At 36.6% G+C, this 23019-nt stretch overlaps 3 protein-coding genes across 3 annotated transcripts; 1 reads left to right on the forward strand and 2 right to left on the reverse strand.

Annotated features, from left to right (window-relative positions):
• Positions 1-2592: 2592 nt before the first annotated feature.
• On the reverse strand, positions 2593-5290 carry LOC137743868 (pentatricopeptide repeat-containing protein At1g31430-like). The gene is made up of 2 exons (XM_068483831.1): positions 5205-5290; positions 2593-3199 (listed from the first exon to the last, which is right to left on the reverse strand). The coding sequence occupies exons 1-2, from the start codon at positions 5288-5290 to the stop codon at positions 2593-2595; spliced, it is 693 nt and encodes a 230-aa protein (XP_068339932.1).
• Positions 5291-12477: 7187 nt separating this feature from the next.
• LOC137743990 (disease resistance protein RUN1-like) lies at positions 12478-13727 on the forward strand. The gene has a single exon (XM_068483893.1). The coding sequence runs from the start codon at positions 12726-12728 to the stop codon at positions 13725-13727; it is 1002 nt and encodes a 333-aa protein (XP_068339994.1). The 5' UTR covers positions 12478-12725.
• A 339-nt stretch (positions 13728-14066) lies between these two features.
• On the reverse strand, positions 14067-14922 carry LOC137744097 (pentatricopeptide repeat-containing protein At1g31430-like). The gene is made up of 3 exons (XM_068483996.1): positions 14613-14922; positions 14418-14447; positions 14067-14305 (listed from the first exon to the last, which is right to left on the reverse strand). The coding sequence occupies exons 1-3, from the start codon at positions 14920-14922 to the stop codon at positions 14067-14069; spliced, it is 579 nt and encodes a 192-aa protein (XP_068340097.1).
• Positions 14923-23019: the final 8097 nt, after the last annotated feature.

Consider the following 23019-nt stretch of genomic DNA (forward strand, 5'->3'; position numbering starts at 1 on the left):
GCCATTAGAAGATAAGAAAGAAGGGCACCATACATTTACCTGACGCGGCGCACTCGGATCACTGCTGAGACTCAAATCTAAGCAAATGTTAGACGGGTTAGCCATTGTCAAAAGGTTAAAAGAGAAAGGTGGATGGAGTAAAATCAGAAAGGGCCGAAGACGATTTTCACAAACGGGCGATCTTCAAAGTGTGCATGTTGGAGGTGATCGATACCTCTATAAAAAGCCAAGGCGACACGACCACCGATTAAAAAAAAATCGGATTTTCCTGCGTGAAGTTCGGCGACGCTTTCGCGGCTTTTCAGATAACGCGTTCAACTTTGTCAAAAGATCTCTGACAAAGTTGAAAACACGTGAAGGTTATCATCCCAACTACGCGCCTTTGCCAACAAGCGTGGTGACAGAGCCGCACCCGTGACTACTTTTTCGAAGAGGCGCTCGCTCAGAAATCGAAGAGACGCTTGTTAAAAAATCGAAGAGACGTTTGTCGACAAGGGTAAAAGAACATAACCACCACTTGCTATTGGGAAATCCCTATATATGTCGACCTTCATCTTTTATGGCAAGGCAGACCTGAAAAAAAAAAATGCCCAACTCTTCCTCACCTCTGAGGGCGCACTCCCAGCAAAGCCTTTCGAAATACTCAATTTTTTCTTCTTCCCCAAAGAAGATACCAGATGCCTGGAGTACAGATGACCCAGGAGGAACGGTAGATTGAAGTATGTGGAGACAAACACAACAAATACATGTGCTGATCCATTCGCCGCTTCTTCAAAAGCAAAGGTATCTCATATCATCAAGGTCGAAAGCAAAGGTATCTCATATCATGCTTTTTCCTTGTCTTTTCCTTTGTCCTTGTTCTTACTCGCATGGCAAAGTGAAAGAAGCAATCAGCCGGCACTTGGAGTCAGTCTTCCGATCTGGACCCGACTGCCTGGAATCTATTCCCTGGTTGCTTACCTAGCGTTGCTCTCGAGTAGTCATCTTCAACGGTTGATACACTTCCAGAGAAGGGACCACTTCTGCAAAGGGGAGCAAGTAAGGCAAGTGAAAATGATACATTAAAGCATGTGGAGACAAGCAACAACTGCATATGTTGAGCTATCCTCTAACCCTCTTCAATACGAATTGGAGAGATTGAACAAAGAAACAGAAAAAAAGAGTAAAGCTCAGACCTTCGGGGGAGACCAAAATTTCCTGCTGCCCAGTTCAAGAGTAGCACAAAGGAAAATCAACGATTGGAGGAAACCAGAAAATCTTCCAGTCGAACTCAAGATCAAGCCTCGATGGCCCTTGAAGAAATTTCCAGCCCAATTCAAGATCAAGCCTCGACGGCCCTTGGGTTGACATCTACATTAAGGGACTTCAAAACGCATCTTCTACACGTGACAAGCACATGTCTACGACGCGCCTTGAAGTGGGGGCATTTGTAGACATCGAAATTTCAGTAAAACAAATGTTCACCCAACGCATTAAAGTTTTGACGTGTCAAGGCATACATGGCATACGCCACGTGTCGTACAAATTGTACACATGGCATGTGACTCAACAAAATAGGAAGAAATACCCTTGGATGATTAAACAAGGTTTTTCTTCTCAATTTGGGCAATGACAAGGTAAGCACACTTCAATCCATTACGGATCAAAGCAAGTTTTTCTCAATTTGGGCAATGACAAAGCATACACATTTCAAGTTTAAAATGGTGTTAAGTGGGAAATTAGGCCATAAGTTAGACCACTTCAAGTTTAAAATGGTATTAAGTGGGAAATTAGGCCATAAGTTACACCACTTCAATTTCAATATTGCATTAAGTGGGAAAATTAGGCAATGGTGCTTGGAAAGGAAAAAAATATTTTGTGGTGGTGATTCATTCTCAAAGCCTATAAATAGGCTTCTCCATCAAGGTATCAAGCATCAAGGAATTCACAAATACATTTCTCTACTCCCAAATTGGAAGAGAATTCCCCAAATCCTTGAAGCTTTGAAACTCCAAAGCTCTCAAGCATCCAAATTCCCAAGAATTCCGAAGGATCAAGAAAGCACTCTTCGTTCTTCGTCAAATCCTCTTTCAAGATCAAGCCCCAACGGCCCTTGAAGAACTTCCACCATTATTCAAGATCAAGCCCCGACGGCCCTTGAAGAAAGTGTTCATCGTTCATCCTAAGATCAAGCCCCAACGGCCCTTTGGATCAACAACCTCAACAAATCCACACATCCAATCGTTCTTCAAGATTAAGCCCAAAAGCCCTTGAAGATCCGCTCATCCATCAACCTTCAAGATCAAGCCCAAAAGCCCTTGAAGAAATCCACACAACCATTATTCAAGATCAAGCCCCGACGACCCTTGAAGAAAGTGTTCATCCGTTCATCAACTGTTCATCCTTAGATCAAGCCCCGACGGCCCTTTGGATCAACAACTCATCCACAAACCTACACCCTACGAAGATAGAATCAGAGGACCAAATTTGAGAGAGATCGTAACCCCAAAATCATAAACACAAAAAATATTATTTTGTACACGTTATTCTGGTTTCTTGTTTCAAGGAATCTTTCGTGTTCACAGCATCTCTTGGAATAGAGCCGCCGCCTCGTCAAAATGGTAGTACATTTGTATTGTACATACCCATCAAACAATTCTCTTGCCTCAGCAAACCTACACAATTTACAGAGCCAGATACCATACTAGTACAACGGAACACGTTTTTCACCGGCATTTCATAAAAAATTCTCCGGCCTTCTTTCAAACAACCACATTTATGCATTTCCAGTTCTAGTAGTGAATCCAAGTTCACTTCTAACATATTCATGAATTTTTTTTTACCAAGCTTCAAATTTTTCAACGCTGTGCAAGCTGAAATGGTGCTTACAACTGTAGCTTCATCAGGCTTCTCGTTGCTCTCACATCGCATCCCCCGAAACACATCCAAGGCCTCCTTAAACCTCCTGCACCTAAGACACCTTGAGATTGTAACATTCCAACAAAGCCTGTTTCTCTCAGGCATTTCATCAAACACCTGCTTGAAACTCTCAACCATGTCAATGAGCGAGTTACACACATACGCATCAAACCCAATTCCAGTTTTTACCCCAAACCCATGAACCTTCACCTTCCCGAACCTCTCCCAAGCATCCCAAGGCTTTGAAAACAAATGGTTGTTTCCGGCATTGGAAACTCGATGTGGGCAAGTCCTTTCTCTGCTTCAAATGTCCACTACATCATCTGATTAGACAAATACACAATCACATGGATGATGTAAGTGTTGCACTTGATAAGTGTTTGTATCCTAAAAACCACCATGTAAAAAAAAATAAAAAAATAAAAAAATAAAATTTAATGGGTACCCTAACTTTGAAACTTCTAACAAATGAATAAGAAATACAAAATGCATTGACCAAAAAATGAAAAGAAGATGGAACATGGGCCTCTTGGCTAAACATTTAGGGTGTGTTTGTTGCATCGGACTATCTCGGACTGAACTAGATTCAAGGATTAAGTTGGACTGGCTTAGATTAGACTAACTTGAACTAACTTAGTAAAGCGTTTGTAGCAGTGTCGGACTAAAAACAGAATAATTAATAAATTCTAATATTATATTATTTAATCCCTTTTTATTAAAATTTTATTATTAATTATCTCTTCTTTCTTTTTTTTGAAAACTTTCCTTTTCGAAAACCAATTCCACAATTTGAGATCAGATCAAAACAACTCCAATTCCACAATTGTAGAGTGTCCCGTCGACGAAATAGTGTCTCAAATCCAACTCCAATTCCACAAATCAGAGCGTCTCAGGCTACTGCCTCCATCTTCTTCGCCGGTCCTAGAGTTCTAGCATCTCAGGCGATAACCCCATGTCGCTTTGCCGTCTTCATCACCGTCGTGGACGTCGGCGTTCTTACATTTCCAGAATCATCCATCGCAGTCATGTTCCTCACCCACTACTGGGTTCATAAAGATCTTGTGATTTGGGTTTCAACGAAACCATCTGCGGTGATATGTGCCCATAACAGTCGGAGGCGGTAAAAGTTATGGAACTTGTCGGAGGAGGAATAGGTGGAAGATTGGCAGAGAAGGAAGACGGAATAGGGGGCTCTAGGACTTAGACGAGGAGAAGACGACAAAGAAGGAAACGGTCTTAGCAGTCCGGCCGAATTTGGGGTTCTTGGCTAAGAACTCCCAACGAAGTCATTAATCCGAGCGAGTCCCATCTAATCCCATTAAACTTCATCCTTTTGCAGACCAAATATGAGATTACCCTAACAATTAGTCTAGTCTAGTCCAGTCCCAAGGTCACACAAACACATCTTTAATAAATTAGGACGTGGCCTCACGTAACTCACGTTCTCTTTGCGTCACCTCTCATTAGAGCACTTCCAGCGTGGTGGAGGCCCCTTAGGGCTATCCACTCAATGAACAGTAACTGCCCTTAATGAACAGTTACCGTTTTTTGCATCTCTACCCCTACAGTTAATAGCTCTAGCAATTGGCAATAAAATATTTTTTTTATATGAAAAGCCCTAAAATACTGCAATCCGGAACAAATCCTGCAAATTTCATCAACAACTAGTAAGATAAATTAAAAAAAACTAAAAAAATCAACCCAGAATAAAAAAACCCACAAGGGTTGAATAAAGATTTAGAGAAAATAACCAAAAACCCACATACCTTTTTGGTTACAAATTCATCGAAACAGGTTAAGTAAGCAGAATGGCGACGACGACGACTTGGTCTCACTTCTTCTGGCTGGCGGGAGGTCGAGATGGAAAGAAGGCGGCGAGCTTGGATCTGCTTTGACGGTGGCTGCCATGGCAGAAAGAATGAGGGCAAGGTGGGGCTACAGTAGGAGTCGAAGATAGAACGCATAAGGTTTTTCAAATTTAAAAAATATTATTAAATAATTAAACATTTTATTTAATTCATTTTTGACACATGGCATAAAATAGATGATCTTGTCAGCAAATATATAGGACCTATAATTTACCACATCATTATTTAACAGATGTATGAAATCACAACAGATTAACTAACAGATGTATGAAATCACAACTAAATACAAGTTTGTGTATGGAATTGAAATATTTTGAAGATGTTGTATGAAATTGTAGTTGCACCCAAACTTGAAGGGGGTAAATTGTGATTTGATTTAAATATTAAAAACTTAAAAAAAAAAAAAAAAAAAAAAAAACTTGCAGGACGTATTCTTACCACCCATCACCCTCACCTTTCCCTACCCCCACCTCATCCCCCACCCGATCTGTTCCTCCCTCTCCTCCTTCATTCGCCTCCCCCATCTACATATCCCTCTCATCGAGACCTTCTATGACAGCACCTTTGTTGCCATCGTTGTTGGGGAATTCGACATCGCAGTTAACACCAGCCCATTTGGCCGAATTATGCCTGCTGACGTCGAGGATGGAGCCCGCGCGCACGACTCGGCAGAGTTGCTTCGCCGCTTGGGGATCAATTTCAAGCGGATCCAAGATTCGGAGTGGACTAGATCCGGTTTGCAGAATTGATGTTGTCCTCGGGGATCGTCTGCAACAATGTCGTTAACTGGGTAAAAATGCATATGCATCGTCGGAAAACAGACCAAGTCGGCCTTGTCGGAAAATATACCTCGTCGGCCTCATGGATCGCAATAGATCTGAGGTGGTTTTCGGGTGGGAGTGGCGGTGGTTAGCCCAGCCAGCCATTGACGTGGGTGATAAGGTGAGGGTGGCGGCGGCGGTTTGGGTTTGTTTGTGAAGGAAAGAGAAGGGGAAGAACGGATGGCATGCGGGGATGAGGGATGGATGAGGTAAGGGTGGCGACGGGTGAGGGTGATGAGTGGTAACAGTGGGTCCCGCAAGTTTTTTTTTTAGTTTTTAATATTTAATTAAATTTTTAATAGGGAGTGGAACCCGCCTCAAGCCATGTCAACATTTAACAGAAGAATTGACAGACAAACTGATAGAAGGTATGATATTGCAACAAATTTGAAGATAAGATATGATATTAAAATATTTTAAAGATGGAATATAAAACTGTGATTTGCCCAAGAATTGTGGTTTTAGTCGTTAAATTTTAATTTTATTGTCAAATATGATAAGAAACATTTTTAATAATTTATAAATCATTTTAGATATTTTAAAAGTACTTTCAAATATACGTACTAATAATTTTTTATAAGTATTCATTATAAATTAAGTCTTTAGATGCTGAGAAATTGACAAAGACCACGCGCATTTATGACGCTGTTTGGGGCAGTCAAAACATGAGTCTTTTATTTGGAGGAGGATTCTCTATCGTCATAATCTCTCTATCCTTTCATATCCTCTTATTTGAACAGTCACAATTAAATCACGTCAACATCTTATATTGATTTTTTTTATAGAAATAATAAGACAAAAAATAATATGTACAAGAAGGGAATGGAAAGAGATGAAAATAGGAGGGTAGAGAATCCTCCTCCCCTCTTATTTTCTCTTTGGAATTATTTTTTAGGAAGAAAAGTCTATATGTTTCTTATATTATATGTAGGCGAGTAGCTAGTGTGTATGAAAAATGAAATGATGTTGAACTTATGATGACATGATGTGAGTGCTCCGAATACCCTCCTAAAGAAACAAATAAGAATAAAATTATCTCCATCAGTCACTTATGGACACATTAAATAATAATATCTAATATGTACAACTTGAGCTAAAATCATTTTACAAAATTAATCTTATAGAACCTTACAAAATTAATCTTAAAGGGGCAGCCAAAAATTAAATGGTTACGATGATATACTACTACTCTTCATCCTTTAAGATTAATTTTACAAAAAATTAATTAAATGAGTAATAATTTAATCATTGATTAGCATTGCTAAAATCTCATTATTTGACTGAATAATATAATTTTTAAAGAATGACCTCGAAAATAGAGAGTTTAAAACATGCATATAACATTGCATGATGACAAATGAACTAAAAACATAAAACCAAAAAGTTTAAACGAAAAGGTTACTGAGGAAATCTATATATAAAGAGAATAGAAAAGGTGAACAGTATTTTGGTGTCATCAAGCTTCAACAAAATATTTGGACAAATATGCCCCCAAAACAAAACACTTTAAAGGCATTCCAAAATAATACATCAAATAAGTCAAGGGCATTTTCGTCATTTTAATAGTATTTTTTTAATAGTTAATTTTTTTGTGGTTTGTTTGTTTGCTTTTTTATTTTTTTTATTATTATTTTTTTAAATTAGTACCTTACAATAGACTAGCAATAATATGATTCAATTTCTCTATTTTTAAACACGTTCAAAACATCTTAAAAGGCGTGTAATGCCGGTTATAAAAAAAATCATTCGAACGTGGATAATAATGTGATTAAATTAGTTATCAAATGATTGTTTTTTTTTTTTCCTAACAAACGATATTATCTACACTAGGGGGAGGGGAAAGGGGTGGGCTTAGCCTCATAATGGGCTAGAAATAATGTGATTCAATGAATTGTTTATTAAATATTATTTTCTCTATTTCTAAACACGTTCAAAACATCTTAAGAGGCGTATAATGCCAATTATAAAAAAGGTCATTCGCACGCGGATAATAATGTGATTAAATTAGTTGTCAAATGATTGTTTTTTTTTTACAAACGATATTATCTACACTAAAAGGCAGGGGGTGGGCTTAGCCTCGCAATGGGCTAGCAATAATATGATTCAATCAATTGTTTATTAAATATTATTTTCTCTGTTCTTAATGTAAACTCTATAGAGACCGATTTTATAATTTGAATTCAGTTGCTTTAATTGGTTTATGAGATGTTTCTTCTAGCATAATCTAAGATTATTCATTTACTTTAAATATTTGACTTTCCTTTTATCAATTTACGCATATAGATACATTTAAAATGAGTAAGTCATACGTAGCACGCTGTGATTCAAAAAATATCTTCTACACGCACGTAAGCACCTGCATGAAGACTAGTCTAGCTATTAATTATTTCTACCCTAATATTGAAAAGCTAAGATCAGCCTTTTCTTTCATGTGAATAAAGCATCTATCACTTTCAGAGTTTCCAATATATACCCACCCAACACATTGCCAATTATCTCGATCCTAACACATGAATGAACTCTGCATGTTGTCACGAAGCTAACACAATTTGCACCAACGTGGTTTGCTGAATTGTCATTTGCGAATCCTTCGTGGCTGGATGACAAAGCACCACCTGTCTTGGACAATGGTTCTTGCACAACCTTCATGCAGCTGTCACACTCCCCACGCGAATGCCTTGTGCATAAACGAGTTTAACATGCACCTTATTCTTGTCCCACGATATATATATGAACTTACCTTCACAATCTAAGTTATCATCATTTGGGCTCAGTCTAATAACTCTTTCTTTTTTCACCTTCTTGATAAAAAAACAAAAATGTGTTCCATTTCAAATATTAGCATTGCCTCGTGGTGCAAGAAGCATGAAGATGGAGATGATAGAGTCACTGTCAAATTTGAGGATCTTTCGCCATTGACATGCTCAGAAGGGGACGGGGACGATGATGACGATGATGGCGACTATGATTTTGCTCCGGCTGCATAAGTATAGAGAGACTAGTACTACTTGTTATTAACTTAATTAGCATAGCTAGGGTTAGCTCAAGTTTTGTATTGAAGACTATTATATTCTATGGTCAGTGGTTACATATATAATAATATAGTAAACCTAATTATAATAATTAGTATTCATAGGGCTCTTTTCCTTCTGATCTCATTTTCATCTACTGTTCATCCTGCGACGAGTGACCTACTATGTGTATGTCAGGGTGGCCTTGCAAAATACGTAATATGTACGCAGCCAGAAAAAGGAAAAACCTAATAACATTATTTATTTCTAATGATACTTATTAATCGTCTGTTGAAATTTGAAAGCAAATTCGGTTGATAAATGATGAGTCTATCAATTCTATTAACTTATAAACTCTAAAACTGGTTTTGTAAAAGGAACGACAACAGGCCAAATGATTAAATTTCTTGATTTTCATTTTCAAGGATTAGCATTGAATAATCTTGCCTTCATATGGTATTAGTATGAAGCCTCAGGTGGTGCAAGTCTTCAAATGGAATATTAGATTAAATTACTATAATTACGAAGATACAAAAATTTGTATTCTCTCATGGAACCAGATAATTAAGAGCACAGTTCATAATTTTTTTGTTGTAATTAAATTAAAATATCGGTCAATTCGATAATCATTTTATTTTTTATTTTTAGATTTAATTTGTTTTTAATTTAGAGATGGAGCAAAAGTATGATGTGAAGTTCATGGGAAAAATTTATAGGTAAGAGCTGGTAAGCATATTAATCGGAGGGCAGCTAGGGCCGGCAAAGAAGCTAGCATAGTGAAAATATGCTCTAACTAGCAAAAAAAAAAAAAAAAGAAGAAAAGTAACGAAATGATAGCATTTTAGATAAGGACAACGAAATTTTCAAAACATCTAAACATTTATTAGTCCAATAAGACCTAGGTTTACTCTATGCACCCTGTTATCTCATCTAAACCCAATAATAAAGGCATTATCAAACTTTGCAACATAATGCATCTCTCTCTCATTTTTGGGTGGGAGGGATAGCCAACAATAAACTCATGGACAATTTCATTAAGTATAATACTAGCATTCATACTTTGAAGGATGAGCCCATTCTTCATTATGCAAGTAATGTATATTTATCATACAAATCTTATAATCGGAATTGTTCAATTTCTTAATCTTCATTCAAACAGCTATAGAAAATCATTTGAATCGGAGATTATTTAGTCATTAAAATGTATAGAACGTACAAATCAACAGTGTAGATACCAAGTAACATATTCATGGTGAACCGTTCATTTATTTGATATGTTTGAATGATTAAACAATTTTCAATTCAAATGATTTTTTTGTATGAGTGATCTTCAAATGATGATTAAGAAATTAAATGATTTTGATCATTAAGTTTATATACTTAAAATACGTTATTTGCAAATGTAAGAATATGTGCATCCCTTCATGGGGATGCAAAGTATTATCCTTCCATTAATCTTAAGAGTAACCTACACTTACCACATTTTTCATAACACATTTCTAATAGAAATAGGACTTACTAATATATGTGAATCTCATCTCTATTAGAAATGTGATACAAATATGATATAAAAAATGTGATAAAATATCACTTTTGTAATTTCAATTGAACTGCATCTATCCAAACACCCCCACCTTTTTAACCCCGCTTTTATTAAAACCTAATGATTTTTCTCCAGTTTCTACAAACCAAACTACAAATACAAGTATAAATAGATGGTACTGAAACAAATTGTAGAAACACATCCCTGAATATAGGCCATAAAAAAATTGCTTAATTGAATTAGAAGTCAACGGACCTAAATCGATTAGTACAATGGTTTTATATCTAATTAACCCTAATACTAAACAAGTAGAAGATGAAACACCAATCCAAAAAAAGAAGAGAATAAAATCCCATGCGAAACCTCTAAATTCAAACTTGGTTGTCTTAGTTTGTACATGAAGATAATGTAATAGACTCTCTCTAATTTTGTGCTAGTTTTTTCCCTCCTCCGTGCCTCTTTCCCTTACCCTTCGTAGAACCTTAGTTTTCCCATTAATCAACAATGACGTTACTAACTTGTGTCGTACACTCTGTTTTGTAGCACTAAGTACCTCCTAAAGTGGAGCTATAAGCTCATCAGTTGGGGATAGTTTGTGCTTTTTCCGTTGAACGCCTTCTTTTCTCCAAAGGCAGTTTTCGCCCAATCTTCAATTTTAGCCATCCAGTATTCAGATTGTGTGGCGACAAGTGGCTTCGTGGGTTTTCCCTGAAAACTACCTTGCTTTTCTTCAAAAAGCAGCTCCGTTTTTCCACCTTTCTATTACCGTGTCACTAGGGTTACAGGATGACTTTTGTCTTTGATGACTGGATGCTTTTAAGATGAGACTTGACTTGAGTATCTCACTTCATTTAATGATCACCGTTATAAAAAAAATTTGATTAGGAGATTATTTAGTCATTAAAATATATAGTACAAATTATACTAAGTAATATATTCATAGTCAATTGTTTATTTATTTGATATTTTGGATAATTAAATGATTTTCGGTTTGATTTTTTTTTTTTTGTATGAGTGGTCTTCAAACAATTACTAAGAGATTGAATAATTTCGATCGTTGAGTTTATATGCTCAAGATTTACAAATGTAAGAATATGTGCATCCTTCAAGGGGATGCAAGTATTATCCTTTCATTAATCTCAAGATCATTAATCTCAAGAGTAACATTATACTTATCACATTTTTCATATCATATTGTATCATCTCTTTAATAGATGTATAACTCATCAATACATGTAGATCCGTCTTTATTAGAAAGGTAGTATAAATATAATATAAAAATGATAAAAGTAGTATTTTTGGGTAATGCTAAAGCTGATTTGGAATTGTGGTGTTTAAAAAAAAAAAATCACGTATTAAAAAATCTGAAGTATTAAATGTGTTTAGAAAAATACAAAAAATGTTACTAGCCGCTTAACTCCGACACTAGACTAGTTTAATGGTAATGCTGCTATCTATTTTATGCTTTTCCACATTCTGAAACATGTTAATGAATGGTTGTTAGGCAAATAGCACACAGGAAAAATAGCTTCATTGAAACATCAACATTTGCAAGATAAAATATGAGTAATGCTAAGGAGATAGGAGACTACCTATTTAAAATATATTTTACAAAAGTTTAATTATATTTAAACGCCTAAAATTTGAGTTTTATTTTTATTTTTTATTATATCAAACATCTGTGCTTTTTAAGATTTTGAGTAAGACGCTTAGGTACATTAAGTTACATCAGTATTTTTTTATTTATCAAATTATAAATTATGATTATAATTTTCAAAATTATGAGGAATCGTTGATATGGTATAAAAATGCCAAATGACTTTCAAGACGGAAGTTGTCCTATAGAAGGGCCTAACGAATTTGTAATTAGAATTAGAAGATCTCTTTTAATTGATTCTTAAGAGCGAATTTGTAATTGGAATTAGAAGATCTCTTTTAATTGATTCTTAAGAGCATAACATGAGTTATTCAGTATATTTTGATTTGATCAAATTCGTGGGCATCCCATAAAGAAGCACTTATGGTAGTAGAACTCATTTTTTAAGATATTTTAGAAGTTGTGAACTCCTGTTTAAGAGATAATCATGGTCTTTCATTTTAAATACATGGTGCAAACAAAAGGAACCAAACAGATGGGCCCATGGTGCAAACAAAAGGAACCAAACAGATGGACCAATTCAAGTAATTGAAGGCCCAATCGAAATGGAGCCACAAATCCAACACAACAGACTACAGCGTCTTTCTTCCAAATCTTCTCTGGTTCTATTTTTTTCACAAATCCTAAACCATAATCTCACCTTTATTGAAAGTCTAAGAAGTCAGGCAATATTATCACCCTCCATGTCGTTCATGTTTACTAATTGAGCGAAGTGATAGCTTCTAGTAATCCTTCATTGAGTTAATGCTGACTAATTAAGTTTGCAGGCATGAAGCAAAGCTTATTAGGAGAATTGTTGAAGAGAATATTAGGGAATTGCTTCCCAGCACAGATGAATTACACGTGGCCAAATACCCGGTTGGAATCGACTCTCGTGTTCAACCAATTATAAGTGATCTTTCAAGTGGTGGACCAGATGATGTTAAAATGGTTGGAATTTGGGAGATGGGTGGATTGGGGAAAACAACCGTTGCCAAAGCCATTTATAGCAAAATTCATCATAGCTTCCAATTCAAATGCTTCCTTGAAGATGTTTGCCACCATGGTACAAGCCAACATGGTCTGTTCTGTTTGCAACAAAAATTTATTTCTGACATCTTACAACATGCCAAGCCTCAAATTATTAGTTGCGTTGCTGCAGGGATCACTGTTATAAGACAACACCTCCAATGTAGAAGGGTACTTGTCTTTATTGACAGTGTAGATAAAGTGGAACAACTAAATGCAATAGCTGGAAATTGTGAATGGTTTGGTCCAGGAAGCATACTTATCATAACAACACAAGATGAGCATATACTAAATCAACTTAGAGTGAAAATGAGATATCCAGCTTGGGGAATGAATAAAGAAGAAGCTCTCGAGCTTTTCAGTTGGCATACATTTGAAAATAGTTGCCCCGATGAAGAATATCTGGAATTGTCAAAAAAGGTAGTTTCTTACTGTGGGGGTCTGCTGTTAGCACTCCAAGTTTTAGGCTCTTCTCCTATTGGCAGACCCATAATAGAGTGGGAAAGCCATATGGAGAAATTGAAAAGAATACCTGAAGGACAAATTATAGAAAAACTTAGAATAAGCTTTGATGGGCTAGATGATACTCAGAAGACTATATTCCTTGATATATGTTTCTTTCTTGAAATCGGCCAGGTTGATGTGGAGAAGGATTATGTCACAAAAATATTAGATGGATGTGGCTTATCTCCAATAATAGGAATCAGTGTTTTCTGTGAACGGTGCCTTGTAATTGTTGAACGAGGCATGCTAATGATGCATGATTTGATTCGAGATACGTGCAAGATAATCATTTCTGAAAAATCCCCCACTCAGCCTGAAAGATGGAGTAGACTCTGGGACCCCGAAGCTATAACAGATGTGTTGACAAATAAATTTGTAAGTAGATTCCCAACAAAGTTTCATATTAATGCTCGCTAAATTATTTCCTAGTGCATGCTGCTGCCTATATCTTATAATTATTGTGTAGAAATAATATTAAATCGATTTCCAATGGTAACAATTGTTAGTATGCTGATTCATGTTTGTAAATAAATCATTTTTCACACGCAAATTACCCTTTTTATTACTCATCGTATATCCCACTAATTAATGACGAGTACTACAGATGGACCCAAATGAAATGTGCAGTTACAGACGATGGATGCAAAAATATAGAAATCAGGGCTAAAATCTCACTTGGAATCCTTTCTATCAACTCCTCTGCTTCGTCTAACAGTCCAGCATAGCCAAGAAGGTCGATCTGGCAACCATAGTGCTCTAACTTCGGCGCAATCTCTCATATATCTTTCTCATGGAGTTGAAGAACTCACGACCCTCATCTACCAACCCTCTGTGAACGCAAGCACTCAAGACAACAATGAAGGTGAAATCATCAGGCTTCATGCCAATCTGTACCATTTTCGAGAAGAACTCGATTGCTTTGCTTGTCTTGCCATTCATTGCAAGCCCACAAATGTTTGAAGTCCAAAGACCTAATGCTGCCAACCGAGCACAGCCTGTTAAGAGCAACCGCTGTAAATTTATCCCCTTCAACATTTTAGTTTGCATCTCTTGGAATAGAGCCCCGCCTCGTTAAAATGGTAGTATAATTTTATTGTACATACATACCCATCAAACACTTCTCTTGCCTCACCAAACCTACACAATTTACAGAGCCAGATACCATACTAGTACAACAGAACACGTTTATCCCGGCATTTCATAAAAAATTCTCCGTCCTTCATTCAAACAACCACATTTATGCATTTCCAGTTCTAATAGTAAATCCAAGTTCGCTTCTAAAATATTCATGAATTTTTTTACCAAGCTCCAAATTTTTCAACGCTGTGCAAGCTGAAATGGTGCTTACAACCGTAGCTTCATCAGGCTTCTCGTTGCTCTCACATCGCATCCCCCGAAACACATCCAAAGCCTCCTCAAACCTCCTGCATCTAAGATACCTCGAGATTGTAACGTTCCAACAAAGCCTGTTTCTCTCAGGCATTTCATCAAACACCTGCTTGAAACTCTCAACCATGTCAATGAGCGAGTTACACACATACGCATCAAACCCAATTCCAGTTTTTACCACAAACCCATGAACCTTCACCTTCCCGAACCTCTCCCAAAGCATCCAAAGGCTTTGAAAACAAATGGTTGTTTCCCACATTGGAAAACTCGATGTGGGCAAGTACTTTCTCTACTTCAAAGGTCCACAACATCATTTGATTAGACAAATACACATTCACACAGATCATCTAAGTGTGGCACTTGATAAGTGTTTGTATCCTAAAAACCCCTATGTCGAAAAAAAAAAAATAATAATAATAATTTGATTTTTTTTTTTTGGTCAAATAACAACAAAATTTGATGGGTGCCCTAACTTTGAAACATTTAACAAATTAATAAGAAGTACTAAATGCATTGACCCAAAAATGAGAAGAACATGGAACATGGGCTTCTTGGCTAAACATTTAATAAATTAGGACGTGGCCTCACTTAACTCAGGTTCCATTTTCATCACCTGTCATTGGTGGAATCCAAACCTCTTTTTTTTTTTTCTTTTTTTTTTTAAGGAGTTTTAACGAATCACTCATAGTATTATTCATTTTTAATGAAAATGATATTTTTACTCTAAAAAGTCACTCATGGTATTATTCATTTACAACACATTTTTGTCATTTTGATTAAAACTCAAATTAAGCCCTTTTCATTAGTGTTTTTTTTTTTTTTCTTGGCTTCTTTCCCATTCCTTATTCTTTATCGTTTATGTTGTACTTATTTTCCAAATCATAAAAAAGATAAAATTATTTTATTTTTTAAACAAATGATATTATCTACATTGAGGGGAGATGTGGGCTTAGCCTTCTAATGAGCTAACAATAATATGATTTAAATTCGCCTTTGGCGAACCAAAAACCTCTCCCTTACATATAAAAAAAATATCACTAAACCGTATTACTAACTATGTATGCTAGCCAGATAAATATTGGTTTATGTTTTAGTAGATAAAGTTTTTTTTTTTTTTTTTTTTTTTTCAATAAACCATGTGTCTCAATAAACAATTATGCATCATCAATTTGGTTATACTAACACATTCGACGTACTTATGCACCCATTACATATGTACAATCGACCAAAGCACATGTATGTACGCAATTATTAAATTCATCATAGAGTACAAGAATTTCATTTTATTTTCACTAAGTTCTTCATAGTGTGGCTGTCACATCCCGGCTCAGGACGGATCACTTCCCGGGTCCGCTCCATCACTGTAGCACGATATTGTCCGCTTTGGGCTTACCATTCCCTCACGGTTTTGTTTTTGGGAACTCACGAGCAACTTCCTAGTGGGTCACCCATCATGGGATTGCTCTAGCCCCATTCTCGCTTAACTTCGAAGTTCCTACGAAACCCAAAGACAGTGAGCTCCCAAAAGGCCTCGTGCTAGGTAATGATAGAAATATACATATAAGGATCACTCTCCTGGGCGATGTGGGATGTCACAATTCACCCCCCTTAGGGGCCCGACGTCCTCGTCGTCACACTACGACCAGGGTTAGGCTTTGATACCATATTGTCACATCCCAGCCCGGGACGGATCACTTCCCGGGCCCGCTCCATCATCGTAGCACGATATTGTCCGCTTTAGGCTTACCATTCCCTCATGGTTTTGTTTTTGGGAACTCACGAGCAACTTCCCAGTGGGTCACCCTTCATGGGATTGCTCTAGCCCCCTTCTCACTTAACTTCGGAGTTCCTACGAAACCCGAAGTCAGTGAGCTCCCAAAATGCCTCGTGTTAGGTAGGGATGGGAATATACATTTAAGGTTCACTCCCCTAGGCGATGTGGGATGTTACAATCCACCCCCCTTAGGGGCCCAACGTCCTCGTCGGCACACACGTGGCTAGGGTTAGGCTCTGATACCAAATTGACACATCCCGGCCTGGGGCGGATCACTTCCAGGGCCCGCTCCACCACCGTAACACGATATTGTCCGCTTTGGGCTTACCATTCCCTCACGGTTTTGTTTTTGGGAACTCACGAGCAACTTTCCAGTGGGTCACTCATCATGGCATTGCTCTAGCCCCCTTCTCGCTTAACTTCGGAGTTCCTACGGAACCCGAAGTTAGTGAGCTCCCAAAAGGCCTTGTGTTAGGTAGGGATAGAAATATACATATAAGGATCACTCCCCTGTGCGATGTGAGATGTCACAATGGCAGTTTGTAATTAATATTAATAAATTATGAACGTCATTATTGTCTACTATCTAAAAGGATTTGGTTGTCTACATTTTTTTTAAGCTTGCACCCATTTAAACCCGCCCGTCCCCTCGCCAATTCCTGGCTTTGCCACTGATGGTCACATATATAATATAGTTAACCTAATCATAAATAATCAGTATTCACAACGCTCTTTTCCTTCTGATGTCATCTTCATCTACACGTTCGTCCTGCGGCAAGTGACCTAATGTGTGTATGTCAAGGTAGCCTTGCAAAATACATACTATGTAAGCCGCCAGAAAAAGGAAAAACCTAATAATATTATCTATTTCTAATGATCTTTCGTCTGTTGAAATTTGAAAGCAAATTCGGTTGATAAATTAATAATGATGAGTCCACAAATTTCCATTAACATATGAACTCTCAGACTTGTTTTGTAAAAGGAATGACAACAGGGCAAGTGATTAAATTTCTTGAATTTCATTTTCAAGGATTAGCATTGAATAATCTTGCCTTCATATGGCATTAGTACGCAGCCTCAAGCGGTAGCAAGTCTGCTAATGGAATATTAGTATAATTAAGAGGATACAAAAATTTGTATTCTCTTTGTGGAACCAGATAATTAAGAGCATTGTTCAGACTTTTTTGTTGTAATTAAATCAAAATATCGGTCAATTAGATAACCATTTTATTTTTTATTTTTAGATTTCATTTGGTTGTAGTGATGGAGGAAAAGTATATGGAGAAGTGAGCAATGTAAAAGGATGATGCGAGGATCATGGGAGAAGGAGCGGAAGAGAGAACGAAAAGTGAAATCAAATGCAAATTGCTTTTGGTTTTTTATTTTCACTTGTGTGTTATCTCATCATCATTTCTTGTATTTACTGTGAAAAGAAAACGCTCTTAGTTCAGTTCAATAGAATATGGGTCTCCAAAACTCGAGGTTGTAGGTTCAAATCCTACAAAACGTGATTCTGTTATGTAGGCAACAATGGTAAGATGTGGTAAGCATGGTAATTGTATCCAAGGAAGCTAGTATAGTGAAAATATGCTCGACATTTTTATACCCCCTCCCTCTCTCCTATTTGTAGCAAAAAAAAAAAATTAGTAAAGTAACAAAATGATTAACAAATGGGATCTTAGATCGGGACAATGAATTTTTCAGATCACCTAAATTAAAATCCAATTGGAACTAGGTTTTCTCTTTGCATCCGGTTATCTCATCTAAACCCAATAATGAAGGCATTATCAAACTCTGCAACGTAATGTATATCTCTCTCGTTTCTGGGTGAGAGGGATATAGCTAATTATAAACTCATGGACAATTCCATTAAGGATTATACTCTTGTTCCCACTTTGAAGGGATAAGCTCGTTCTTCATTATGCAAATAATGTATGTTCATTAAACAAATTTTATAATTAGAATTGTTTAATTTCTTAATCTTCATTTAAAGATTAGTGCTATAAACAATGATTTGAATCGGAGATTATTTAGTTATTGAAATGTATAGTACAAATCAAGATACCAAACAACATATGAATGAACCATTCATTTATTTAATACATTTGAATGATTAAACAATTTTTTATTTGAATGATTTTTTGTATGAGTGATGTGACATCCCACATCGCCTAGGGGAGTGATCCTTAAATGTATATTCCCATCCTTACCTAGCACGAGGCCTTTTGGGAGCTCACTGGCTTCGGGTTCCGTAGGAACTCCGAAGTTAAGCGAGAAGGGGGCTAGAGCAATCCCATGATGGGTGACCCATTGGGAAGTTGCTCGTGAGTTCCCAAAAACAAAACCGTGAGGGAATGGTAAGCCCAAAACAGACAATATCGTGCTACGGTGGTGGAGCGGGCCCGGGAAGTGGTCCCACCCGGGCCGGGATGTGACAATTGGTATCAGAGCCTAACCCTGGCCGCGTGTGTGCCGACGAGGACGTCGGGCCCCTAAGGGGGTGGATTGTGACATCCCACATCGCCCAGGGGAGTGATCCTTAAATGTATATTCCCATCCTTACCTAGCACGAGGCCTTTTGGGAGCTCACTGGCTTCGGGTTCCGTAGGAACTCCGAAGTTAAGCGAGAAGGGGGCTAGAGTAATCCCATGATGGGTGACCCATTGGAAAGTTGCTTATGAGTTCCCAAAAACAAAACCGTGAGGGAATGGTAAGCCCAAAGCGGACAATATCGTGCTACGGTGGTGGAGCGGGCCCGAGAAGTGGTCCCACCCGGGCCAGGATGTGACAAGTGATATTCAAATCATGACTAGGAAATTGAATGATTTCAATAGACGAGTTTATATATTTAAATACGTTATTCGTAAATGTAGGAATATGTGCATCATTTCATAAGAATGCAAGTATTATCCTTTCATTAATCGCAAGAGTAACATTTCATTTGTCATATTTTTTTATGTCACATTTGTATCACTTCTTAAATAAAATAAGATTAATTAATATATGTAAATTTTATTGTTATTAGAAACATAATACATAGAAACGTGATAAAAGTACACATGTGACTCCGACAACTTTCGGTCCGACGTGCCGATGTGTAGATATTCGTTAGAAGCGTGTGAACGCTAATAGCCGCTTTTACCAACTCTTTCACCGATCTCAGCAATAATTACGTCTGCAAGCTTGCAGACACTTCCAATCAACTCCCCCACTGTTGAACGCGGCTTCGTCTTAAAAGCTGTTTTTCTCCGAATCTTTTCCAAAACTTCAATTATCATGATTTTCCATTGGAAACGTCCTTGCTTTTCTTCAAAATTTGGGGCGGACGCTTCCTGGAAATAGCCAAATACTGGAAATATGACGTGTTCTTAAGTTTTAAAGGCGAAGATATACGCAATGGCTTCACGGGCCATCTTCATGCGGCGTTCATACCAAATAAGTATTTAAACTTTAAAATTTAAAAGGTGCTTTTGAGTTTAAAATATAGAATTCAAATAGAATATCAAACAAATTCTAAACATCTTTTAAAATCCAAGTAGAACTACGTTTTCTCTTTTGCACCCAGTTATCTCATCTAAACTCAATAATAAAGGCATTATCAAACTACGCGACATAATGTATATCTCTCTCGTTTCTGGGTGAGAGGGACATCTAACAATAAGCTCATGGAAAATTCCATCAAGTATAATACTTGTATTTCCACTTTGAAGGGTTGAGCTCATTCTTCATTATGCAAATAATGTATATACATCGTACAAATTTTATAAATGAAATTGTTCAATTTCTTAATTTTCATTAAAGATCACTGCTGTAAAAAAATCATTTGGATTGAAGATCATTTAGTCATTGAAATGTATAGTACAAATCAAATGTGTAGATATCAAGTAATATATTCACGATGAACCGTTAATTTATTTGATACATTTGGATAATTAAGCAATTTTTTATTCCAATGATCTTCAAATTATGACTAAGAAATTGTTGAATGATTTCAATTGCTGAGTTTAAATGTTTAAGATATGTTATTTGTAAATGTGAAAATATATGCATTCCTTTATGAGAATGCAAGTATTATCCTTTCATTAATCTCAAAAGTACTGTTACATTTGCTATATTTTTCGTACTAGTTTTGCAATTGTAGTGCATCTATCTAGACATCTTTTTGACTCTGAGAACTTTCGGTCCAACGTGCCGATGCGTAGATGGCTAGCAGTGTGTGAACGCTACTAGTAACTTTTATCGGATTTAGATCCTTTCCCGAGCCTAGCATTCTAAGCTTGCTAAGCAAATCACGTAAATCGTTGAATTTTGATCCAACGAATACAAATATTATAACTTTTAAAAGGTGTTTTTTGTTTGTAAGCGTTAGATTAAAATTTAACGATTCATGTGATTTACTCAACAAGCTCAAGATGCTGAGCTCAGGAGAGGATCCAAATCTGCTTTTACCAACTCTTTCACCCATCTCAGCAATAATTACGTCTGCAAGCTAACAGACCCTTCAATCAACTCCTCAATCCCATCAGTTGGTGTCCTTTTATACTGTTGAACGTGGCTTCTTCTTAAAAGCTGTTTTTCTCCGAATCTTTTCCGAAACTTCAATGTTAAGGCCATCTTCAATCGATGGCTGATCAAAAGACTTGTTTTAATCCTTTAGTCCTTCAAAATTTTCTAATATATTAATATTTTAATGAACAGTACATGATCATATTTGTCTTCGTCTCCAACCAAAGGCCAGAGGGCCAGAGGGCCAGAGGGCTCGTTTTAACCCTACTACAAAAAACCGTCTCCAACCGAGAGCCAAACATAATTTATTATTTAAAAACTACAACTTAAATTAAAAAAAGGGCTAAGTGACGTCAGCTAGCCGTTGGTAGCTGATATCATGCTGACGTCAGCTAGCCGTTGGATTTGAATTTTTCTTTTGCTATAAATAGGATGGATATTGGATCATAATTCACACAACTTTGAATTCAATCTATTTCAATTCAATCTTTTTCAATTCAACCGAGCACAGCCTTTGAAGAGCAACCGCTGTAAATTTATCCCCTTTAACATTTTAGTTTGCATCTCTGGGAATAGAGCCGCCACCTCGTTAAAATGGTAGTATAATTGTATTCTACATACATGCCCATCAAACACTTCTCTTGCCTCACCAAACCTACACAATTTACAGAGCCAGATACCATACTAGTACAACATAACACTTTTTTCACCGGCATTTCATAAAAAATTCTCCGGCCATCATTCAAACAACTACATTTATGCATTTCCAGTTCTAGTTGTGAATCCAAGTTCACTTCTAACACATACATGAATTTTTTTACCAAGCTCCAAAATTTTCAACGCTGTGCAAGCTGAAATGGTGCTTACAACCGTAGCTTCATCAGACTTCACGTTGCTCTCACATCGCATCCCCCGAAACACATCCAAGGCCTCCTCAAACCTCCTGTACCTAAGAATACCTCAAGATCGTAACGTTCCAACAAAGCCAGTTTCTCTCAGGCAAATATCAAACACCTACTTGAAACTCTCAACAATGTCAATGTGCGAGTTACACACGTACGCATCAAATCCAATTCCAGTTTTTACCCCAAACCCATGAACCTTCACGTTCCCGAACCTCTCCCAAGCATCCAAAGGCTTGAAAACAAATGGTTGTTTCCCGCATTGGAAAACTTGATGTGGGCAAGTCTTTTCTCTACTTCAAAGGTCCACTACATCATCTGATTAGACAATTACACAATCACATGGATCCTCTTAGTGTGGCACTTGATAAATGTTTGTATCCTAAAAACCATTATGTCAAGTACACAATTTGATGGGTGCTCTAAGACCATGTACAACCTTTAGAGATAAAGCTTAAAAATTTAAATCAGGAAATTTTAAGCCATAATCCATAAACTATTTTTCTCCTTGATCTCTCATGGCTTAAAATTTTAGCCCAAGATTATTAAATAATGATTTTAGCCTAATTTTTTTTTTGTAACCTTTTTTAAAATAAAATTTATATAGATTATCCTAATTTATTTTTATGAACATTTTAATATAAAAATATTTAAATTCCGATAAGTAATTAAAAATCATACAAATACATAGCTATTCATAAAGTTTTAAGTTAAATTTGATTCAAATAATTTCTTAAAGGATATTTTATTTGAACCCATATTTTGTATCTCAACACCTAGCTTACTTTTTATATCCACATTGTATTTGATTTATCTATCATTATCTATTTACACCCAACATTATTTTTAAAACTGCCCTTATTTATTAAAACTCAACTCAATCAAACTTCTTTTTACACCCAACTCAATCTACTTAAAAATAAAAAATAAAACCCTAACCAGTCCATCATCTCCATGGAGCAAATCCCCTTCTCTCTCTTTAAAAAATCCTTCCATCTCCTATGGTTGTCATTCTGCACCCCCATCTACTTCTCCGTAGTTATCCAAACCTCTTCCTCTTCATTTTCTTCATCATTTGACATCTCTAAATTTCTAGAGTACTAATTAGCTTAATAATCGGTATGAGCTTCAGGTTAGA

This window comes from Pyrus communis, chromosome 1 (assembly GCF_963583255.1).
Source record: "Pyrus communis chromosome 1, drPyrComm1.1, whole genome shotgun sequence".
In the NCBI taxonomy this organism is placed as follows: Eukaryota; Viridiplantae; Streptophyta; class Magnoliopsida; order Rosales; family Rosaceae; genus Pyrus; species Pyrus communis.

Excerpts from the sequence above, each read along its gene's own strand:
- LOC137743868 (XM_068483831.1), bottom strand. The coding sequence starts at position 5,290 with ATGGGGGAGGCGAATGAAGGAGGAGAGGGAGGAACAGATCGGGTGGGG. Across the intron at positions 3,200-5,204 it reads AAAGGTGAGGGTGATGGGTG|CAGAGAAAGGACTTGCCCAC; the intron begins GTAAGAATACGT and ends GGACATTTGAAG.
- LOC137743990 (XM_068483893.1), top strand. The coding sequence starts at position 12,726 with ATGGTTGGAATTTGGGAGATGGGTGGATTGGGGAAAACAACCGTTGCC.
- LOC137744097 (XM_068483996.1), bottom strand. The coding sequence starts at position 14,922 with ATGCTTTGGGAGAGGTTCGGGAAGGTGAAGGTTCATGGGTTTGTGGTA. Across the intron at positions 14,448-14,612 it reads GTTGAAAAATTTGGAGCTTG|GTTTGGTGAGGCAAGAGAAG; the intron begins GTAAAAAAATTC and ends TAAATTGTGTAG. Across the intron at positions 14,306-14,417 it reads GCAAGAGAAGTGTTTGATGG|GCTGTGCTCGGTTGGCAGCA; the intron begins GTATGTATGTAC and ends TGCTCTTAACAG.